General features: G+C 34.8%; 1 protein-coding gene across 1 annotated transcript in view; it reads left to right on the forward strand.

Annotated features, from left to right (window-relative positions):
• Positions 1 to 18,327, forward strand: part of LOC129217409 (acetoacetyl-CoA synthetase-like) — an 84,259-nt gene that overhangs the window by 9,694 nt on the left and 56,238 nt on the right. The window contains exons 4-8 of the mRNA XM_054851705.1: positions 3,045 to 3,162; positions 8,105 to 8,215; positions 9,075 to 9,172; positions 9,991 to 10,105; positions 15,702 to 15,783. Coding sequence (XP_054707680.1) covers positions 3,045 to 3,162; positions 8,105 to 8,215; positions 9,075 to 9,172; positions 9,991 to 10,105; positions 15,702 to 15,783 — 524 coding nt within the window. The remainder of the gene's footprint in view (positions 1 to 3,044; positions 3,163 to 8,104; positions 8,216 to 9,074; positions 9,173 to 9,990; positions 10,106 to 15,701; positions 15,784 to 18,327) is intronic.

Consider the following 18,327-nt stretch of genomic DNA (forward strand, 5'->3'; position numbering starts at 1 on the left):
TTCTTAGTTTTCAAAATTTATGCTTTGCGATTTATGGAAGAGAGGGTGGAGAGATCCCGATCCCTAGAAAGATATCTAGGGATCGGGAGAGGTAACTGTACCCTTTGCTTTGGAAACATACTACTGTATTTATACATGTGTGTGTATTTTGCTACATCTTTTTACAAAATGCATTTATTATACGTATAGTCATTGCCTTCCCTTACAAAACTATATGAAATGTAATGCCTGTTCGGTAACGGTTAAAACTTGCGTTTTTCATGATGAAATAAATTAAAAAGAAAGACAGTTAAGGGAAAAAAAAGAAGAAAAAAAGAAAAAGAAAATTAATTTAAAAAAAATTAATTTGAATTTTGACATCTTGAATTCAAATTATGTTTTTCGCAATCACGAGTGTGTGTGTGTGTGTGTATGTAGGCGTGTGTGGGGGGCATGTGTGTTTGTGTGTAGGGGGTATGTGTATGTGTGTGGGCATGTGTGTTTATGTCTGCGTGCAGGTATGAGTGAGTGGATAGTTGTGTGTATGAGTGTTTGTGTATGGGGGGGGGAATGTGTATGTGTGTGTAGGCATATGTGTTTGTGTGCAGGCACGAGTGTGTGGGTAGTTGTGTACAGGTGTGTGTGTGTGTATGTGTAGGTGTCTGTATGTGTATGTGTTTGTGTGTGTATGTAGGCGTGTGTGGGGGGGTATGTGTTTTTGTATGTAGGGGGTATGTGTATGTGTGTAGGCATGTGTTTTTGTGTCTGCTTGCAGGTATGAGTGTGTGGATGCTGGGGGGAATGTGTATGTGTGTGTAGGCATATGTGTTTGTGTCTGTGTGCAGGCATGAGCGTGTGGGTAGTTGTCTGTAGGTGTGTGTATGTGTAAGTATCGTGATGTGTGTGTACGTGTTTGAGTGTGTGTATGTGTTTGTGCATGTGTGTATAGGTGTATGTATGTGTGTGTATGTGTGAGTACGTGCGTGTATGTGTGTGTGTACGTGTGTGTGTGTGTGTGCGTGTGTGTACGTGCGTGTATGTATGCGTGTAAGTGTAGGATATGGACACAACCTGGAGATGAATTTCGCTAGAGGAGCAGCATCGTGAGCAGCCGGTCGACGTTGATGCTGCAGAGGGTGCTGACTGGAAAATAAAATGATAGGACCTCAAAACAGTCAAATGAAAGCAATAAGCAATCGTGATTCCTCAATAAGGAGAAACAAAAAGCAGTCATTTTCTGGTTATTTTTAAACAACAGTGCCCACAGATGTGTAAATTGTTTCTACAACATTATTTTTACAATTAGAATTATTTTATGTTGAAATCTTCCTATCTATACATAACTATTGCATTACAACTTCGTATTTTATTTTTTCTACGTTTGTCTGCGGGGGAGGTCGGGATACATTTAAAATACCTTTACTCTGATAGAGACTATATAAAAATGTGAAGACTGCTGATTGGCTATCTTTTAGAAGTGTTATCTGCCTTCTCAGTATCATGTTTTACATACTCCATATATTGTAAAACCGTTTTGAAAAAATAATGCACCAATGCAATGTGACGCAATTGTTTATCTTTTCAAATCTGCCTAACTTTATTTTCTGAAGTTGTTGTATGTTATTCATTTAAAAAAGAAAAAGAGAGAAAGGATCTTATGTGCTTCCATCTATATATACATTGTATAATTTAATACGCAATCTTACTAATTAAACATTTCCGATTAACTTATATCGTTGTAAACTTAAAATACTTAAATTTAAGATAAATGTAACTCCTAAATATTTTGCTGGCCTTTCATTCTAAACTGCCTCCGTCTCTGCCTCCGTTCTAAAAGTAAAAGAGGAAATTATATTTCGAGAAATTATTTTGAATTTTTATTAGGGAAAATGAAATATAAATTAAATTTTCCCTGAAATATCAAACTGAAAACAACTTAGAAGTTTTGTCTTTTAAGTTGCACGCAATTTGCTATTATGTGTAAGTAACTATTAAGCTGCATTAAGTTTTTAATTTGCTGCTTCTACTGAAGATTTTCTTCAGTAAAATAATTTTGAATTAATACTCATATTGTTTGGTAATAGTGTTGCACGGTTTAAATATGATAAAATTAAAATAATAATAATAATATGTATGCACTTAAGCATGCTTAAGTAAGCTTAAATTTCAAAATGTGTAATTCTAAATTTAGATGTGTCATTGTATTTAATGATTAAAGATGTTTCTTTTAATCAAGAAAGAAATTCACCTCAAAAATAATAATTTTGTTACTTTTTAGAGGATCTAAAAATGATTTCCATTTTCAAAAATAAATTAAAATATTAAGAGATTTGAAAATGAGCTGTTTTTTTTTTTTTTTAACGCCAATTTCTAATTAGAATGTGACATTTTGCGTTTAGCAAAATGCTAAACTTTTCTCGAGAATATATTTTGAGGAATTTAAAAAAATTATGCTTCATTTTGATTTTTCATATTGTAATTACATGATTATTAGCATTTTTTGATCAGATTACGAAATATCTTATATGTGTCCAAGAGTCTTTAAATCAGCTTTTATTTTATTTACATTTAAAATATGTAATTTATGTTAAAGAATCCATTACACCTCCAGTATTATTAGACACAATGTGCTACATTTTTTAATGGAAAGCTTGTATATATACTAAATTCATAGATAGATGGCAGCACTGCAGAATGAATAAATGAATTGCACTTGGGAGAAAGCACAAACCAGGAGAATAGCACCAAACAAGTTTTATTAGAATTAAATATTAATACGGGGAAAAAATAACAACAAAAGAACTACGAGGAACTGAAGAACTTGCATTCCATTTTGTGTTTGTCTGTACTCCAAAATATTTCACCCATTTATTGTACCGCTTTAAAAAAAATAAAAATAAAAAAAAGCTGTTATTGTTGCTGTATTGTTGTCATGTAAAAAACTTAGAATGTAAGTCATGTAATTGAACAAATATTAGAATGATGCAATTTTTTCAAGTGCTATAAGATCATTGTGGAGCATATTTGCTAGGAGATGTAACGGACGAAATTTTTTTGATTTTTAGGTGATTGACTTAAGCATACCATTGGAGCAGTGTCCTGAGTGGTTTCGGGGAGCAAAACTGAATTTTGCAGAAAATTTACTCCGATTTAGAGATAACCATCCAGCAATTATATCTGCAGGTAAGTAATTTTTCATTAAGAAAATTCCGAAACGTCTCACATCATTTCCGGACAACGTTTCAAGATTTCACGGATTTTACAAGTTTCCTGTGGGAAACAAGAGTATGCTTCTAAAAATTTTCTTGAATTGCTACAAGTTTCATGAATGTAGACTTTTTGAAGTGAAAAACATTTGTAGCTATCAGTGTAAAAATATACTGTCCACTTCCAACAAGTAGAGCTATAGCCTTGAAAAAGTCCATTTCTTTCAAGGGAGAGCAATCAGTAAGAAGATGAATTGTTAAGCGCAGAGTTGGACTACCATTGCAACCCTTTTATTGGCGAGAAAATCCTGTACCACTTGCTACTTCTTACCTAATAAGTAATATTGTTCCCCAAATGGGCTATACACTGCCAACTAAATCCGCAACTTCTTAAGCCGTTTTCCTCACCCCTATTTCAACTAATGGAATCGTTGAATCTGTCGGGCAGCGGAGCTCAACTTGCCAGAGGTGGACAGTACTGAGCTTGATATCATTGTTAGGTGTTTGCCTTCAGCTCTGTTATGGGTCTTCTAGGTTTACTAAGCCACAAACAAGGGCCAAATGCTGTTTCAGGATATTGAAACCGAGCAAGAATTGCAAACAAATTTGCTGTTCGCCATTTTCCCCCCAGGGATGGAGGTAGGTCTTCCCAGGTATGAAGTGCATAAGAGTTGGTTAAACCAACGGGCTAGGTGTATGAACCTGATACTCAAGGAAATTTGCATTAAGCGTAGTATCAGATTTATTGATGTGTGGAGTAAATGTAAACGCGATTGGATTGCTAGGGATGGCCTGCATCTGAGCTCTACAGGGGTCAAAATGGTTAGTAGTTTGATTTTAGAGGCGTCAGAATCAAAAAACTAAGTTGGAATGGGGGGCATGGTTTTAGGAGCAGAATTCGAAAGGGTATTAACTATTTGGTTTTTAGTAGAAACGGAAATATTGTGGCTAATAAGAGAAAAGATTTTAACAGTTGGGATTCAAATAATCGTGCAGCATTAAATAAAAGTAAGATGGGCTTACTTAAGGTTTTTTATATAAATGCTCGTAGTATTAGGAAAAAGATGGAAGAATTGAAAAGCATAATTATAGATGAGAGGTTGGATACTATTGGAGTTACTGAGACATGGGCTACCAAAAGTGATGATGATTTATTATATATTGCTGGGTATAATTTGTTTAGACAAGATAGAGTAGGTGAAAGAGGTGGTGGGGTTTTATTTTATGTCAGAGACACTTTAACTTGCAATGAATTGGTAATTAATGATAAACCTAATGAGATTGATATGATTTGGCTGGAGTTGATGAGCAATAAGGGAAATAAACTACGTTTAGGGAACATTTATAGGCCACCCAACTTAAGCCAGGGTCAAGATGAATAGATGTTCAGTATTATTAGTGACATTTCAAGCAAGGGGTCAGTCATCATAATGGAAGATTTTAATTTTCCAGGAATTGATTGGAATAATTTTTACCATAGTAATAGCAGAGAAGAGGAATTTTTGAAAGTAATTGGTGACTGTTTTTTAGATCAAATTGTAACTCAGGGTACTCGACAGGACGTGATTTTGGATCTAGTTTTCTGTGATATGGAAGGTTCTGTTCAGGGGTTATGTGTAGGGGAACACATTGGAGACAGTGACCACAACAGTATTAGGTTTGGGATTAAATTTGATACGCACAAAGTAGACAATTTTAGGTTTGTGCTCAATTTCAGAAATACTGATTTTGTGGCACTTAGGCAGAGTTTGAAAGCAGTTTTTTCCTTCTGGATTGGACAATAGCGATGTGAATCTTCAGTGGGCAGAGTTTAAGGAAAAGCTAGCGAAAACGGTTGGGGATCATGTTCCTTTTAGGAGAAAGGGTGTCAACACTAAAATTTGGCCAATGTGGTACTCCAGGGAAACTAAAGACGCTCTAAATTACAAGCAAGCTGCTTTTCATAGGTTTAGAGAAACTGGTCACAGTGCAGATAGGCTCCAATATTGTAAGGCAAGGCGTAAATTTAAGTATTTGGTACGGATTCAGAAAAGAGAGTTGGAGCAAAGACTGGCAGATAACATAAACAGGAATCCCAAGAGGTTTTTTTGCATACGCTAATTCGGGGAAAGTTCGAAATAGTCATATTGGACCACTGGTTGATGAGCACGGAATTTTAATTCAGGGCGATAGTGATATTGCTAATGTTCTTAATAACTTTTTTTCGAGTGTTTTTAACGATAACTGTATCTTAACAGTTGACACCAACAAGACACAAGCTATAGTACAGCTTGAGGACTTTGTATTTTCCAGGGATGACGTTTTACTTCATTTGAAAAAAATTAAAGAGACTAAGGCTCCGGGACCTGATAATATTTATCCAAAAATTTTAGTTGAATGTGCGGAGGAATTAGCAGGTGTAATCGTAAATATTTTCAATGCTTCTTATAACTCGGGGACAGTGCCAGAGGACTGGAAACTGGCTAACATTACACCACTCTTCAAGAAAGGGTCTAAAGGGAGTGTGGGAAATTATAGACCTGTGAGTCTAACTTCGGTGGTTTGCAAAATTTTTGAAACATTGATAAAAATTAAGATAGTAAATTTTCTAGAGACTAATAATCTATTGACTAGTTTTCAGTACGGTTTCAGGAAAGGCAAATCTTGTGCAACTAATTTATTACATTTCTATGACAAAGTTACCATGGCTTTGGACAATAAGAAGCCTGTAGATGTTGTTTACATTGATTTTAAAAAAGCTTTCGATAAGGTACTGCATGTTGCTCTACTTAGCAAATTAGCTGATATAGGAATAGGAGGGAAAACTTTCATTTGGGTAAAAAACTGGCTGACCGGAAGGAAACAAAGGGTAGTTGTAAGGGGAAATTATTCTAATTGGAGTGAGGTTTTAAGCGGGGTTCCTCAAGGATCAGTGTTAGGGCCTGTTTTGTTCATTGTTTTTATGAACGATATTCACAAAAATATTTCTGGGAACATGAATTGTTTTGCTGATGATGTCAAAGTTATGGGGCCTGTAGAAAATGAAAAACAAGCAAATCAGCTGCAAGAGGATCTAGATCATATTACGGAGTGGGCTGATGAATGGGGTATGGCTGTTAATGTTGGGAAATGTCAAGTGCTACATTTAGGGCATGGAAATAAGTGTACAAGTTATTATTTGCAAGGTTCAGTCATTAGTCAGGCAAAGTTACTGATCTGGGGGTCTTAATAAGTCAGGATTTAAAGTTTAGCCAACAGTGCAGCATTGCTAGTAACAAGGCCAATAAGATGCTTGGGTTTATCAATAGATCTATTTCAAACAAATCTAAAGAAGTTCTTCTGCCCTTATATAGAAGTTTGGTAAGACCTCAATTGGAGTATGCTGTTCAGTTTTGGTCTAATTATCTTAAGAAAGACATTAATGTATTGGAAAGGGTTCAAAGGCGAGCTACAAGGCTAATAAATGGACTTTCTCACTTAGACTATGATTCCAGGCTTAGAAGGTTAAAAATGTACAGTCTTGAGCAAAGAAGAGACCGAGGGGACATGATTCAGTTGTTTAAATTTATTAAAATGAAAGATGTTACGGGGCTGAAGTTTAGCACTGAAAACAGGACAAGGGGTCATTGTTTTAAGCTATTTAAATCTCAGGCTAACATGGATATTAGGAAAAATTATTATTATAGCAGGGTAGTGGAACCTTGGAACAGTTTACCGGAAGAGGTGGTAATGAGCAAGGGAGTAGATAGTTTTAAGAGGGCCATTGATCTTCACTGGGGATTGTAAATTGACTAGGACCAGTCTAGCTGGGCCCAGAGCCTGTTGCTGGTCGCCACTGTTGTATTTGTATTTGTATTTGTATTTGTATTTTCTTGCAGTTCTGTCTTAGCAGCTTTGACCATATTTGCTTTAGGAGCTTTCATGGTTAATCAGGAATTAGTCAAGCTATTACTATAAACATATCTAAGTTTTCTTGGTAACTTTCTGATTTATTCCGAAAACATAACAGATATTATTAGAAAGGTTTCTGACTTTTTTTTTTATTTATTAGTTTCAAGAAGGGTACACTGTTAAAAATTCAGGAAGATTTTCTGGTAACTGTTACGGTAAAATTGCATCGCCGACGCATCGCTGACTTTTACGGTAATTTATACCGGAGAAATAAGCGATCCCAGCGCCAACTGGTTGCTGTGGCCTACCGAGGAAACCGTAAAATTTTACAGTAACATTTGATTTTTACGGTAATAGTTACTGGCAACATGGATGCCAGTAACAATTACCGTAAATTTTCCGGAAATTTTTTAACAGTGTACTGACCTTTAATTTGAAATGTTCTTGTTCTTTGCCTGTTATATTACTCAAAGAAACTAGATACCTTAGCTGCTTATTATTTTTTAGAAACGTTCCTGAATTATTTGTTCACTGTATTCTGGTTTAAAATGAAAGTCACCATTCACGCTCTTTAATATAACACCGGGATTAATTGTTCTTTCACGTATTTCTATCTTTGTAACGTCTCGTTAACTGAATATTGGATGAGTAGATTTTGTGCATGAGGAACGTTTTTAATTTGTCGGCTATTTAAAAGGTTCTGTTTTTTTTTCCCTAATTTTTTGAATTGCTTTATCCAACGAAAAAAATTGGACAGGTATGACTGTTTTTTCTCTGATCGTCTGTCTCACAATGGCAGCAAACAATAAGCAGCTAAATACAGTACATTATTAAAACTTGTTTCAGGTTTTATTTATTTATTTTTTCAAGTAATTATTTCTTTTTCTCATAAAAATTTTATCATGTTATTCACAAAGGTTTTTTTTGCAACTCGAGCGCAGTTTTAAATATTTGAAACCTATAATTTGCTTTAATCACCGTACGTAGCACATTTTAAGGAATTTTCCTAATAAATTCTTGTTTTCTTTCTTTTTTTTTTTGTTTCCCAGGAGAAGATAAGGAAACGGAGACAGTTACTTACGCTGAAATGTATGAAGAGGTGCAATTGTATGCAGCTGCTCTGAAGAAGTGTGAACTGAAGAAAGGGGATAGAGCTGTTTGTAAGTTGGACTATCGGGGGGGGGGGGGTTTCTGAGACCTTACTGAAGTATATTGTGCTCTTGTTCTTTCTTTGTGTGAATGTGTTGTTATGCTGTGAATGGTTACCTACTTTATAAATGGGTCCTTGTGGCATGTGCGTACTGTGGAAGCCGGACTTCACACCGAATTACGGTACATTTGGAAAAGTGAAGCAGCGTATCCGAAATTGGAGGCCTTGTAGACAACAATAACAACAACAACAAGAATGCAAAAATTACCATGGCTTCAGTTTGTTTTTTATTTTACCTCATTGGCAGTTCTTTAATATTAAATAAAAACTCTTAGTTAATGGCAAAAATAAAACTCTATTTTAATTATGCAAATGGTTGCCTACTGTATAAACGGGTCCTTATGGCATTTGTGTATTGTGGAAGTCGGATTTCATACCAAATTACGGTACAGTTGGAAAAGTGATGCATTGTATCCGAAATTGGAGGCCTGGTTGACACACGACAACAACAACAATTCAAAAGTTACCTTGGCTTCAATTTCGTTTTATTTTACCTCATTGATAGTTCTTTAACATTAAATAAAAACTCCATGGACAAATTACACGATACATTTCTCTATCCGTTTTTTTCAACCCTATAATTAAGCCAATACCAGGTCGGGGCAAACCTAACCTGGCAGAATTGTGAAGGCTACGTAGATCCTAATCACAGCATTGCGGTGCTGCCGGTTTAGGCTTGTTCCAACTATAGTTTATTACCAAGGATCCTGGTTGTTACAAGCAGTTTGTTGTTGCATATTCATAGTATTTTTTAATCTATAGTTACAACTTATTCTACTATACTTAACTGGAACACTTTATTTTTTTAGGTTATATGTCTAACAGACAAGAGCCTGTGTTTGCATGCATTGGTGTTACTAGTATAGGCGCTATTTGGACTGGAGCCTTACCTTTATTAGGAGCACAAGTACTGTATTTACTTATTTATTTATTTATTTACATGGGGCTTGAGTGTGTCAGCATAAAACGTCTGTTGCTGATTCGCAAATGGTTCTTTAGATTAATTTGTACTGTAAAACCTGTAAAGTTGGCCACTCTTGCAAGTTGACCACCTGTCTAAGTTGACCGCTATTTTCAGGCACAGAATTAGATCCACATCATCTTTTTCAACCTCTATAAGTTGACCACCTGTTTAAGTTGACCACTAAAGTAGTGCACCTCAAGTGGTCAACTCACACAGGTTTCACTGTATAACGTTTGTGAAATTTCGGGTTAATTTAGACACAATTTCGGTGTTTTTGAAACCAGTGGCGCAGCTAGATATGGGTTTTCCAGTTGTCTTTCAAAAAAATTGCAACACTATTTTATTTTTCATTTTCGGGTTTTGCCAAATTATTTGCTAAACAAATTAAACCACACTTTTCATCCATACAGTCAGATAGTCCTTTTCAATCAGTGGGATAGCTGTTAGAATTGAGAAAAACCGTGGAAAAACAAATTGATTTCTTTTTCACAAGCAAAAAAAAAAAAAAAAAAACCGTAAAATAAATGACTGCTTCTGAATAATATCGGAATAGGTTTGACCTACGTATTGAAAATTCGCACCAAGAGATAAAAAAATTATATAATAGGAAGAAAAAAACCCCTAAATAACGAGCACATTCTTGGCAATGCTAAAAACACTTAACAATTAATTGCGTTGATTTTAAACATTTTTGTTGTTTTTCATATTCAGAATTTAACTTTTAATAAAAGTGGTGAATATAATAAGTATTTCTTTTTCAGGCGGTGCTCAATAGATTTGTACAGGTGGAACCTAAAATCCTGTTCACAATTGATAGGTTTCGTAACGATGGCGAAGAAATCGAAATGCTACAAAAAGTGAAAGAAATTGTTGATGGTAAGAAAAAGTTAGTGAATGAAAAAAACAGAAAACAAGAAAGAAATAACGTCAACCTAGAGTTTATTTTAAACTTATGATAACAAATAGGTTCTTTTTTTTTTTAAAGTTAATAAATATCGTCTTAAGCAACAAGTATCATCGAAATGGTCAATACCGTCCAATCGATCGACCGGCGGGTCGATCCAGTAGAGTATCGTAGGACTCGACCGATGCATCGGCCTGTCCGATGGTTCAACAATTTAGCCATCGGCATCGGCATCAGCGGCCGATGCTAACTTGCAGGAAACATCGGCCCATCGGCCTTAAAAAACATCGAAAAGCCGATGGAATTGGCCGATGTTTTTGAAAAAGAAAGGACTTTTGCTGTTTTATTTTTTAGTACAAAGTAAAGGGAGTTATTGTTATTATATAAAATTGTTTACTTAAATTTCAGTATGAATTTCTATTTTAGTCACCCCTAAAAGAGTTTTTAATACTGCATTCAGGTACCAAACAAGTTAATTATTGCGTTGTTTCTTGCAGCTGGATGTACGTATGCATCTCTCCTAAGTCATAACTTAAAAATGGTAAGCTGTAGAAGGATAAATTTTCGCATGTGGGGTGTGCGTACGTTCCAGTTGTGCACTTCCCCTTTTGTTTTCGCTCGGGTGTTCTGAAAAGCCTGTTTACTCATTTTTTGTGGCTATTTATTACTTATTTCAATGCAAAACTAATATAGCATCTCAGACCATGGAAACAAATATGAGATGGCGAAACCGGTTTTTGTGTCATTTTATTAGAGTCCCTTTGAACCGACGGCAATTTGTAATTTTTCGGTATTTGTTATATGAATCACAGTTATGTCTTTTCTGATCGCTTTGGCGGAGTTACAAGTTTGGGGCCCGTCGAAATACATTTTGTGGCCCTATTTCTCTATCACAGAAGTTGTAAAACATTTATCGTAAGCATTTTTGTAACTCCTAAGGTGCCCCTATGGTTATGGGGCCTCTCGCGCAATTGCAACATTTGCTATATTTTAATTCCGCCACTGCACGTCAAAACAAACTCGGGTGCAAGTTTTGAAAGGGTTTTTCTGCTGAATGTTTATGATTATTATGAACTCTATTTTTTACGACTATTTTTTGAATTTCCGAGAACATTTGCGTGCCCCTCCTTCCACTCCCTATATTTCTGAAATTAAACTCTAGTTGTACTTCTGAGTTGTTTAAAACTAACACCGTTCATAAAATTAAAGATATTTTTTTTTTCAAACTTTATCTATTGTTTAGAAAGAATTTAAAGCATTAATGTAAGAAATTGATTAAAGACGTTTTCAATGGTGACATAATTCGGAAATCAAAGGGACTTCTGAATTTTTTCAGTGCTGAAGTAGATTCAGAAACTCTTCCAAGGCGTTGGGGGTAGCGGTTCTGTACTAAAAAATGAGGCCGAGGTTGGGGCCGAAGTGTGAGTTACTCCAAAATCAGAGGGTGATCCCCTAACCCTACCTCGTCGTTTCAAGCATTTTTTAAATATTTAGCGATTATTTGTTTTGGTCAAGGAGTGCCATTTTGCGTATTTCTCATACTTGTTTCACTTATATTTCGTAATGCGCCGTCTTTTTTGCATTATTAATAGCAATCGATTTTTTTTTTCTGTTGTAACTATTTTTACGTATTTATATAAAATCAATGAATAAGTTATTTTAGTTTTTTTACTAAAAGTTTCAAGGATTTTCTATTATGCAATTTTTTTAAATTTCCGAAAATTATTGTTAAATTGAAAAAATTAATTTGAACTTGTTTGTAAAGCTTCATAAAAGATTAAACAGTCCAACTGCTCAATATTGTGCAAACATCAGATCACGTAGTATATGTATTCAGTTATTAACTTGGTGTAAATATTGAGTTTTTTTTATTGTAGTTGCATTTTAAGAATCTCGCTCTTTTCATGGCTACTTCTTTTTCCAGCAAAATTTATGTCACTGTTATAGGATTTTTTGAAAAATGCAAACTTTTCTATTCATAAATTTTAAATAAGTATAAAAATATTCCTGTTTCATAGTTTTATTCTTAATTTTTTTTTTGAATGATTAAACAACATAATTTAATGTTTTTTAATTATGTTTAATGTACCTAAATCCATACATTCTTACAATATTACTGAAATCTAAGCTATATGTTCAATTAAAAAAAAAGACAAATCAATTGGTTATTAAACACTCTTTTTTTTTTGCCGTTGTTCTTTCTTTTTAATCACAGCAGTCAAAAAAGGAGAAGCACAACTACACACTATACAGATTGTACGTAGTGCAATCCAAAAGTTCGATGACCAGCTGTACAGCTGTATAAAACCTTACCCAGAATAGTTCACATTACCGAAGCACATCCACCTTCAAAAGGTCGTCTTATGACTGTGTACTTCTGCCAGTGTTCATATAACTTTTGGAAACACTCCTGGAAACATTTTTCGCTACCTTCTATGATGCATCTTTATCTTCTCCTCACGGAAGAAAGCGGCGCGCATTTTTTTTTTTTTTTTTTGCTGGGAACAGGTAAAAATCACACGGAACTAAGTCCGACGAAACGTTATGTTATTTGTTTGTCATATCAGAGTATTGACCAATCGAAACGTGCATCCTCAACATGAAAGTCGCCTTCTTCCCCACGATGAAATTAAAAGCAGCAGCGGAAGAGGCCTTACAGGAGGTTACGAAAAATGTCTTCCAGGAGTGCTTCTAAAAGCTATACGAACGTTGGCAGAAGTGCATAGTCGTTCAAGGTGACTATTTTGTAGATAGATGTGCATCAGCAATGTGAACTATTCAGGGTAAGCTTTTATAGAATTTGTCCTCGAACTTTTAGATCATACTACCTACATACGTATGAGTTTTCAACTTACTATTTCATAACGTTTTTGAGGGACGCAAGTTTACGCGCATGAAGACATCACAAGAGTATATGTATAAATATGGTGATCGTAAAATCGAAATTTAAGTCGAAATCTATTTTTTTTTTGTGTTTGCAATTCCTTATTCGTAAAAAGGAAGTAAAGTGAAATGAATTAATGATACTTTAAATCCCTGACAATCTCATCAATTTATTTCTGTTTGATTTTTTTTTTCTTTTTCTTTTTTTTTTTTTGCCATCGGTCATCGGCAATCGGCCATTTGGAGGAAAACAATCGGCCATCGGCCATCGGCTATCTTTGAACAATCGGCCAACAATCGGCATCGGCCCATCGGCCAAAAAATGCCATCGGTCGAGCCCTAGAGTATCGATCTGATAAAGAAGGCCGATGAATACTATGTACCTGGCATTACGTAATATTTACTGCGTATAGCACAGAATTCGTTCAGTATATCAGAGGTTCTTAAAGTTCAGACCACTACAGACCCTCTCCTAAAAACGCAGCAACTTTGCAGACCCCCCCCCCAGCAAAAAAAAAACATTATATGACACATTCTATTCTTATTTTCTAACGTGTATTGACGTATTTTTCGTCTTATTTATTCATTTTTCAGTACATCCAAACCTGTGTTTGTGCGGTCTTTTCTTGTGCGACTTTTTTGTGCGGTCTATGGAAATTTCACACAAATTGGAACTCAATTGATTAGCCTATCGTTAAAAAGAGTGCTTAATAGGGTAATTCTGAGCGATTTTTTTTAATGCGATTTTGTTTATGTGGCCCCTATCTACCGCACAAAAGCAGGTTTGAGTCTATACTTTTTAGAACTAATGTCTAGTTTTCATGACTTAACATCATTATTAAGGACTATGGTAGCAAAAATAAAGTTAGAAATGAATTTTTAAGAATAAATATTATTAAATTATTTCTATTACAAGTTTATTAGTAATAATGCATTTATTGCAGTTTGCGAACAACATGCGGAACGGTACAACTGTGTTTAATTATGTGTTAGGTACTCAATGTCGGTCCTCATATAACAGTCGTTATAAGTGTACAATATACTCTATCAGGATTGGCAATGGGTGTTAAAACCATGTGTTTAAGGGGTTCGTTGAGCCCCTGTGTTTGCAAAACAGGTACTATTTTTTTCTCCCAAAATATGCGTACATAATTCTTATAAGTGTTTCTTTTTTGAGCAAAAATAAGACTACTCAACGTGTGCAACTATTTTTACTTACTTCATTCGTTTCAGCTGCCGACCACCGCAGACCTCCTAAAATGAGCTGGCGGATCCACAGCGGTTCGTGGACCATACTTAGAGAAACTATGCGGTAGATCTTCATAACACATTACAGTTGTGCTCGAAATAAATTGTTCAAATTTGAGAGCAATTTTCTGGAATTACGACGATTTACTTAGCTTTTATTGGTTTGATAAAATATCAAACGAATGATTTTTACACACCCAAAAGCTCGATGTTTGCCAAAAATTGATTGATTGCAAATGTATCAGACAGTTACAGAATTTCTTACAGAAATTATTCCAGTTTTACAAGAAGAATTGTCCAAGAAGGAAAAAAGATGCCAATTTTACCTGGAAGACGTAGTTGAAAAGTTCAATGACATACAATGTTCAATGGTATCCGTTAGTTTCATCTTACTTTGAAAGCAAAAAAAGGAGTTTTTCGCATTCGATCAAACGAATTTTGAGGTCAAAAATTTTGTTCTATTCGTGTATAAATGAAGTAAACTAAATCGAAGTAGTATGCAGTGTTCGATTTTCAAAATCTTCGTTTCGTCGAAATATTTGCGACGCTTTTTTTGCTGAGTTCACTAGTTATTTTTCTAGACTGCTAAATGTCATATTTACGCAGCAATGGCGTAGCAAAACAGGGTCATATTCCCATGAAACAATGAAGTTTTATGTAAGTACGGATGCGTGTACTATATAGATGCAATGCCAAAAATAGCGTTTCTAGGCCTTTAACCTCCATCCTTTCCCTAATTTTACATCAAAGATAAAAAGATAACTTAAAATTCCATTTCTAGGATTCTCCCCTTTTTGAGCTCCTAACCTCGAAACTATACCAATCATAGCCTAAAATGGGTTTTTGGGACTTCAATTTCAAACAAGTTTCAAGGCGCCAAATGTAGCTTGGAAATGTGTTTTTAGGGAAGAGAGTTCCACAACTTGCCACTCCTTCATTCACAATCACCAAAGATAGCTTTAAATTGCGTTTTTATAACCTCATTAAAAAAAAAAACTCAGGGGAGAAACTTCAAGCCTTTTCCGTTCCTGACGTCCCGAAACGTGGCCTAAGTGTAAAAGTGCATTTTCAGGCTTTCAATCTAAACAAATATCTGAGAGAGAGAGCATCCACCACCTAATCTAATTGTTACAACATACAGCCAGAAATAGCTTAAAACTTCAATGACGAAACATTTCTGGAGTACGCCTGTGAACCTTGACTCTCCTTCAAACGTCATCAAGGATATAGCGTGGAAATATTTTAAAACTGAGGTCATTGTTTTAGGCTATCTTTGATGACGCAATATTTCCCCTTGCTTTGGTTTTTTAGTTGAAAAATGAAATGTGGTCATTCGTTTTAGCTTACATTTCAACAGTATTGTATAAGAATCCAATATGAATCGTGTGGATTTTAAAGTAAAAATTAATCACTGTTTCTTACATTTATTTCATTTAGGGTTGCCTTCGCTGACAAATGTTGTAGTAGTGCCATCAAAACGTGACTCAAAGTCAAAAGATATTAGCTGTATTAGAAACAGGTATAGTATAATTTATAGACAGAACATACAGGTTAAACAATCAAACAATTGTATTTTTTATTTCAAGAGTGTCCATGCCTAGCTCCATCAAGTGCAATGGCCCACCCCATTCAAACGCAGCGGAGCACTCTCCCATGAGCGGAAACAACCCCCCCAAAAAAGAGACCCTTTAATACAACCACCAAAAATTTTTAACTCTAAGCCATGATACCCCCCCCCCCCCTCTTCCCTTGAGCATCCCTGCATATTTAGTCAGAGAATTTCATCGCATGCGTCTCATTAGGGCCGAATTTAGCTTCATGCCGCCCTTAGGCAGATTTGAAATCTGCCGCCCCCTTCCACTTACGCGATTTATTCTAGGTCAATTGAAATACTGAAAAGCACTTCTTTTCAGGAGGCTTTAATTTTCACGAGCCCGTTGTAATAGAGAAAATTTAAGATTCGTGAAATATACCTAAACTTTATTTATTGTAATCAAATTTTGATTCTGTTAATAGTAAATTCACAAAATATTCAAAACGCGAAATCATCGATAGTTTTTTTTTCGTGAAAATATGTATATGTATGTACTCTTTATACTTTTTATATCCATGTCGTGCATGCACCCCATGTTTTTCTTTTTGAATTTTGTAAGTACAGTAGGCGCCGCTTATTGTGATCACTTTGGGACAAATACAATTTGATAACAATAACCGAAAAGAATCCAGGGGACATAAAATAATGATTCTTTCCAATTAAGGTGCATTTATTTTGGCAACCTCAAATTAAAATCACAATGACTCAACTAAGCGCAGTTTTAAATTATAAATTATTAAATTAACAGAATGGGAATATCTGAATTATAAAAAGTTAAAGGTAAATTATGCAATTTTTAATCACATGGTAATAGGTGAAGTAAAATATGACCGTTTTCCCTGACATCCGTAAACCAGTTTTAATGCACATTCAGCTTTTCTATCTTTTCCAGCATGGTTTTGCTTGTTGTTTAAATTTTGATTTAACTTCGCTTTGTTTTCAATCTCGACACAATTCTTTAATAGTTTACAAAGTAATGGCAACAATGGAGGTCCTACATCAATGCCTTTAACATGTCCAGCGACTGAATTTTTTTAGGTGCAAAATAAAGTCTTCTTAGGGGGAGTCTGTGGTCACTGGGGGCGAACTTTCTGTAGCTTCATTCCTAGAAAAAATTTGAACTGCTATTGAAAACCACAAAATGCTACACAGAAAGTTAGTCTAGTCAGGCTTTGCCTATGTATTTCTGTTTATTGGGGAACAAAAACGGGGGGAAAAGTGAAAGTTTATGAAAAAGTGATAACAATAAACGAAGACGCTGATTACAATATTCGACTTTTGTAAAGTGTGTTAACATACAAGTGTTCCGGGACTTCGTGATTCTGATAACATTAAGCGAATGATAACATTAACCGTGATCACATTAAGCGGCGTCTACTGTATTTTGATTGCTATTAAAATTCACAAACACAAACTTTTCAGGCAATCTGTAAGGCATGTTAGATCTATATGGGGCTTTAAATCTGCACAAGAGGCTTAAAGAGTTTTTTTAAATTCTCTTTAGTTCGTTTCCAAAGCGTGATGATTTGTCAATTCTAAAGCAAAATAATTCGCAACTCCAACGAACTATGGGGGGCACTGTAGCCACTTTCTAATGGCGGACGAAAAAGGTAAAACAAACGCACGTGGTAACGAAGAAAATGATAAGAAGCCTAGTAAATTTTGTTCGTATGCATGATTTTTTGGCTTTATTCATTTTAAATTAATTTTCAAAGTCTTGTTGATATTCTGGCCCACGTAGAAAGAAATGAGAATTTAAGAAGCATTACTAAACGTTAGAAATTAATGAAATTACGCAGTTCGTAGTTCTAAGCAGCCATTTCCACGATGTTGAATTCGGTATTTATCAATTCTTGACAAAATTAAATAATAATTGTGCCCTGACAAGAATAACAATTAATGCTAGAAAATTTAATATGATATTACGAATTATTATAAAAAGAAGATGATACTTCTTTGCTTTGTTTGGCTAGCGCTTACTGTTTTGCAATTAATGCTAGAAAATTTAATATGACATTACGAATTATTATCAAAAGAAGATGATACTTCTTTGCCTTGCTTGGCTAGCGCTTATTGTTTGGCATTTGTAGCTGCGTTATTTTTCTAAAATTCCCGAATCGGTTGATTTAAAAATTTTCTGTTTCGAATGTTTCTAATTTCTGAGTTATGATTTAATTATATCATGCTATGCAAATCATCAACAAAATTCTCACGGACATATGGTAGTAGTTTTCTTTTCAGTTGATCTACCATTATTTCTTTTTACTTATCGAATTCTGTAATCTTTCTACCATTTTATTCCACTCATGATAAAAATTAAAAATGGTTTAACTAACATGCGGAATCTTGCCAAGGGTACTTTGCTCGCACAATACTAAAACTATAACCCTAAACAAATTTGGCGAAACCTTTCAGCTGAGAATAAAAGCAATAGAGTAAATTCTTTCTCGGTTAAACATTTTTCATTTC

This window comes from Uloborus diversus, chromosome 2, assembly GCF_026930045.1.
Source record: "Uloborus diversus isolate 005 chromosome 2, Udiv.v.3.1, whole genome shotgun sequence".
NCBI lineage: Eukaryota > Metazoa > Arthropoda > Arachnida > Araneae > Uloboridae > Uloborus > Uloborus diversus.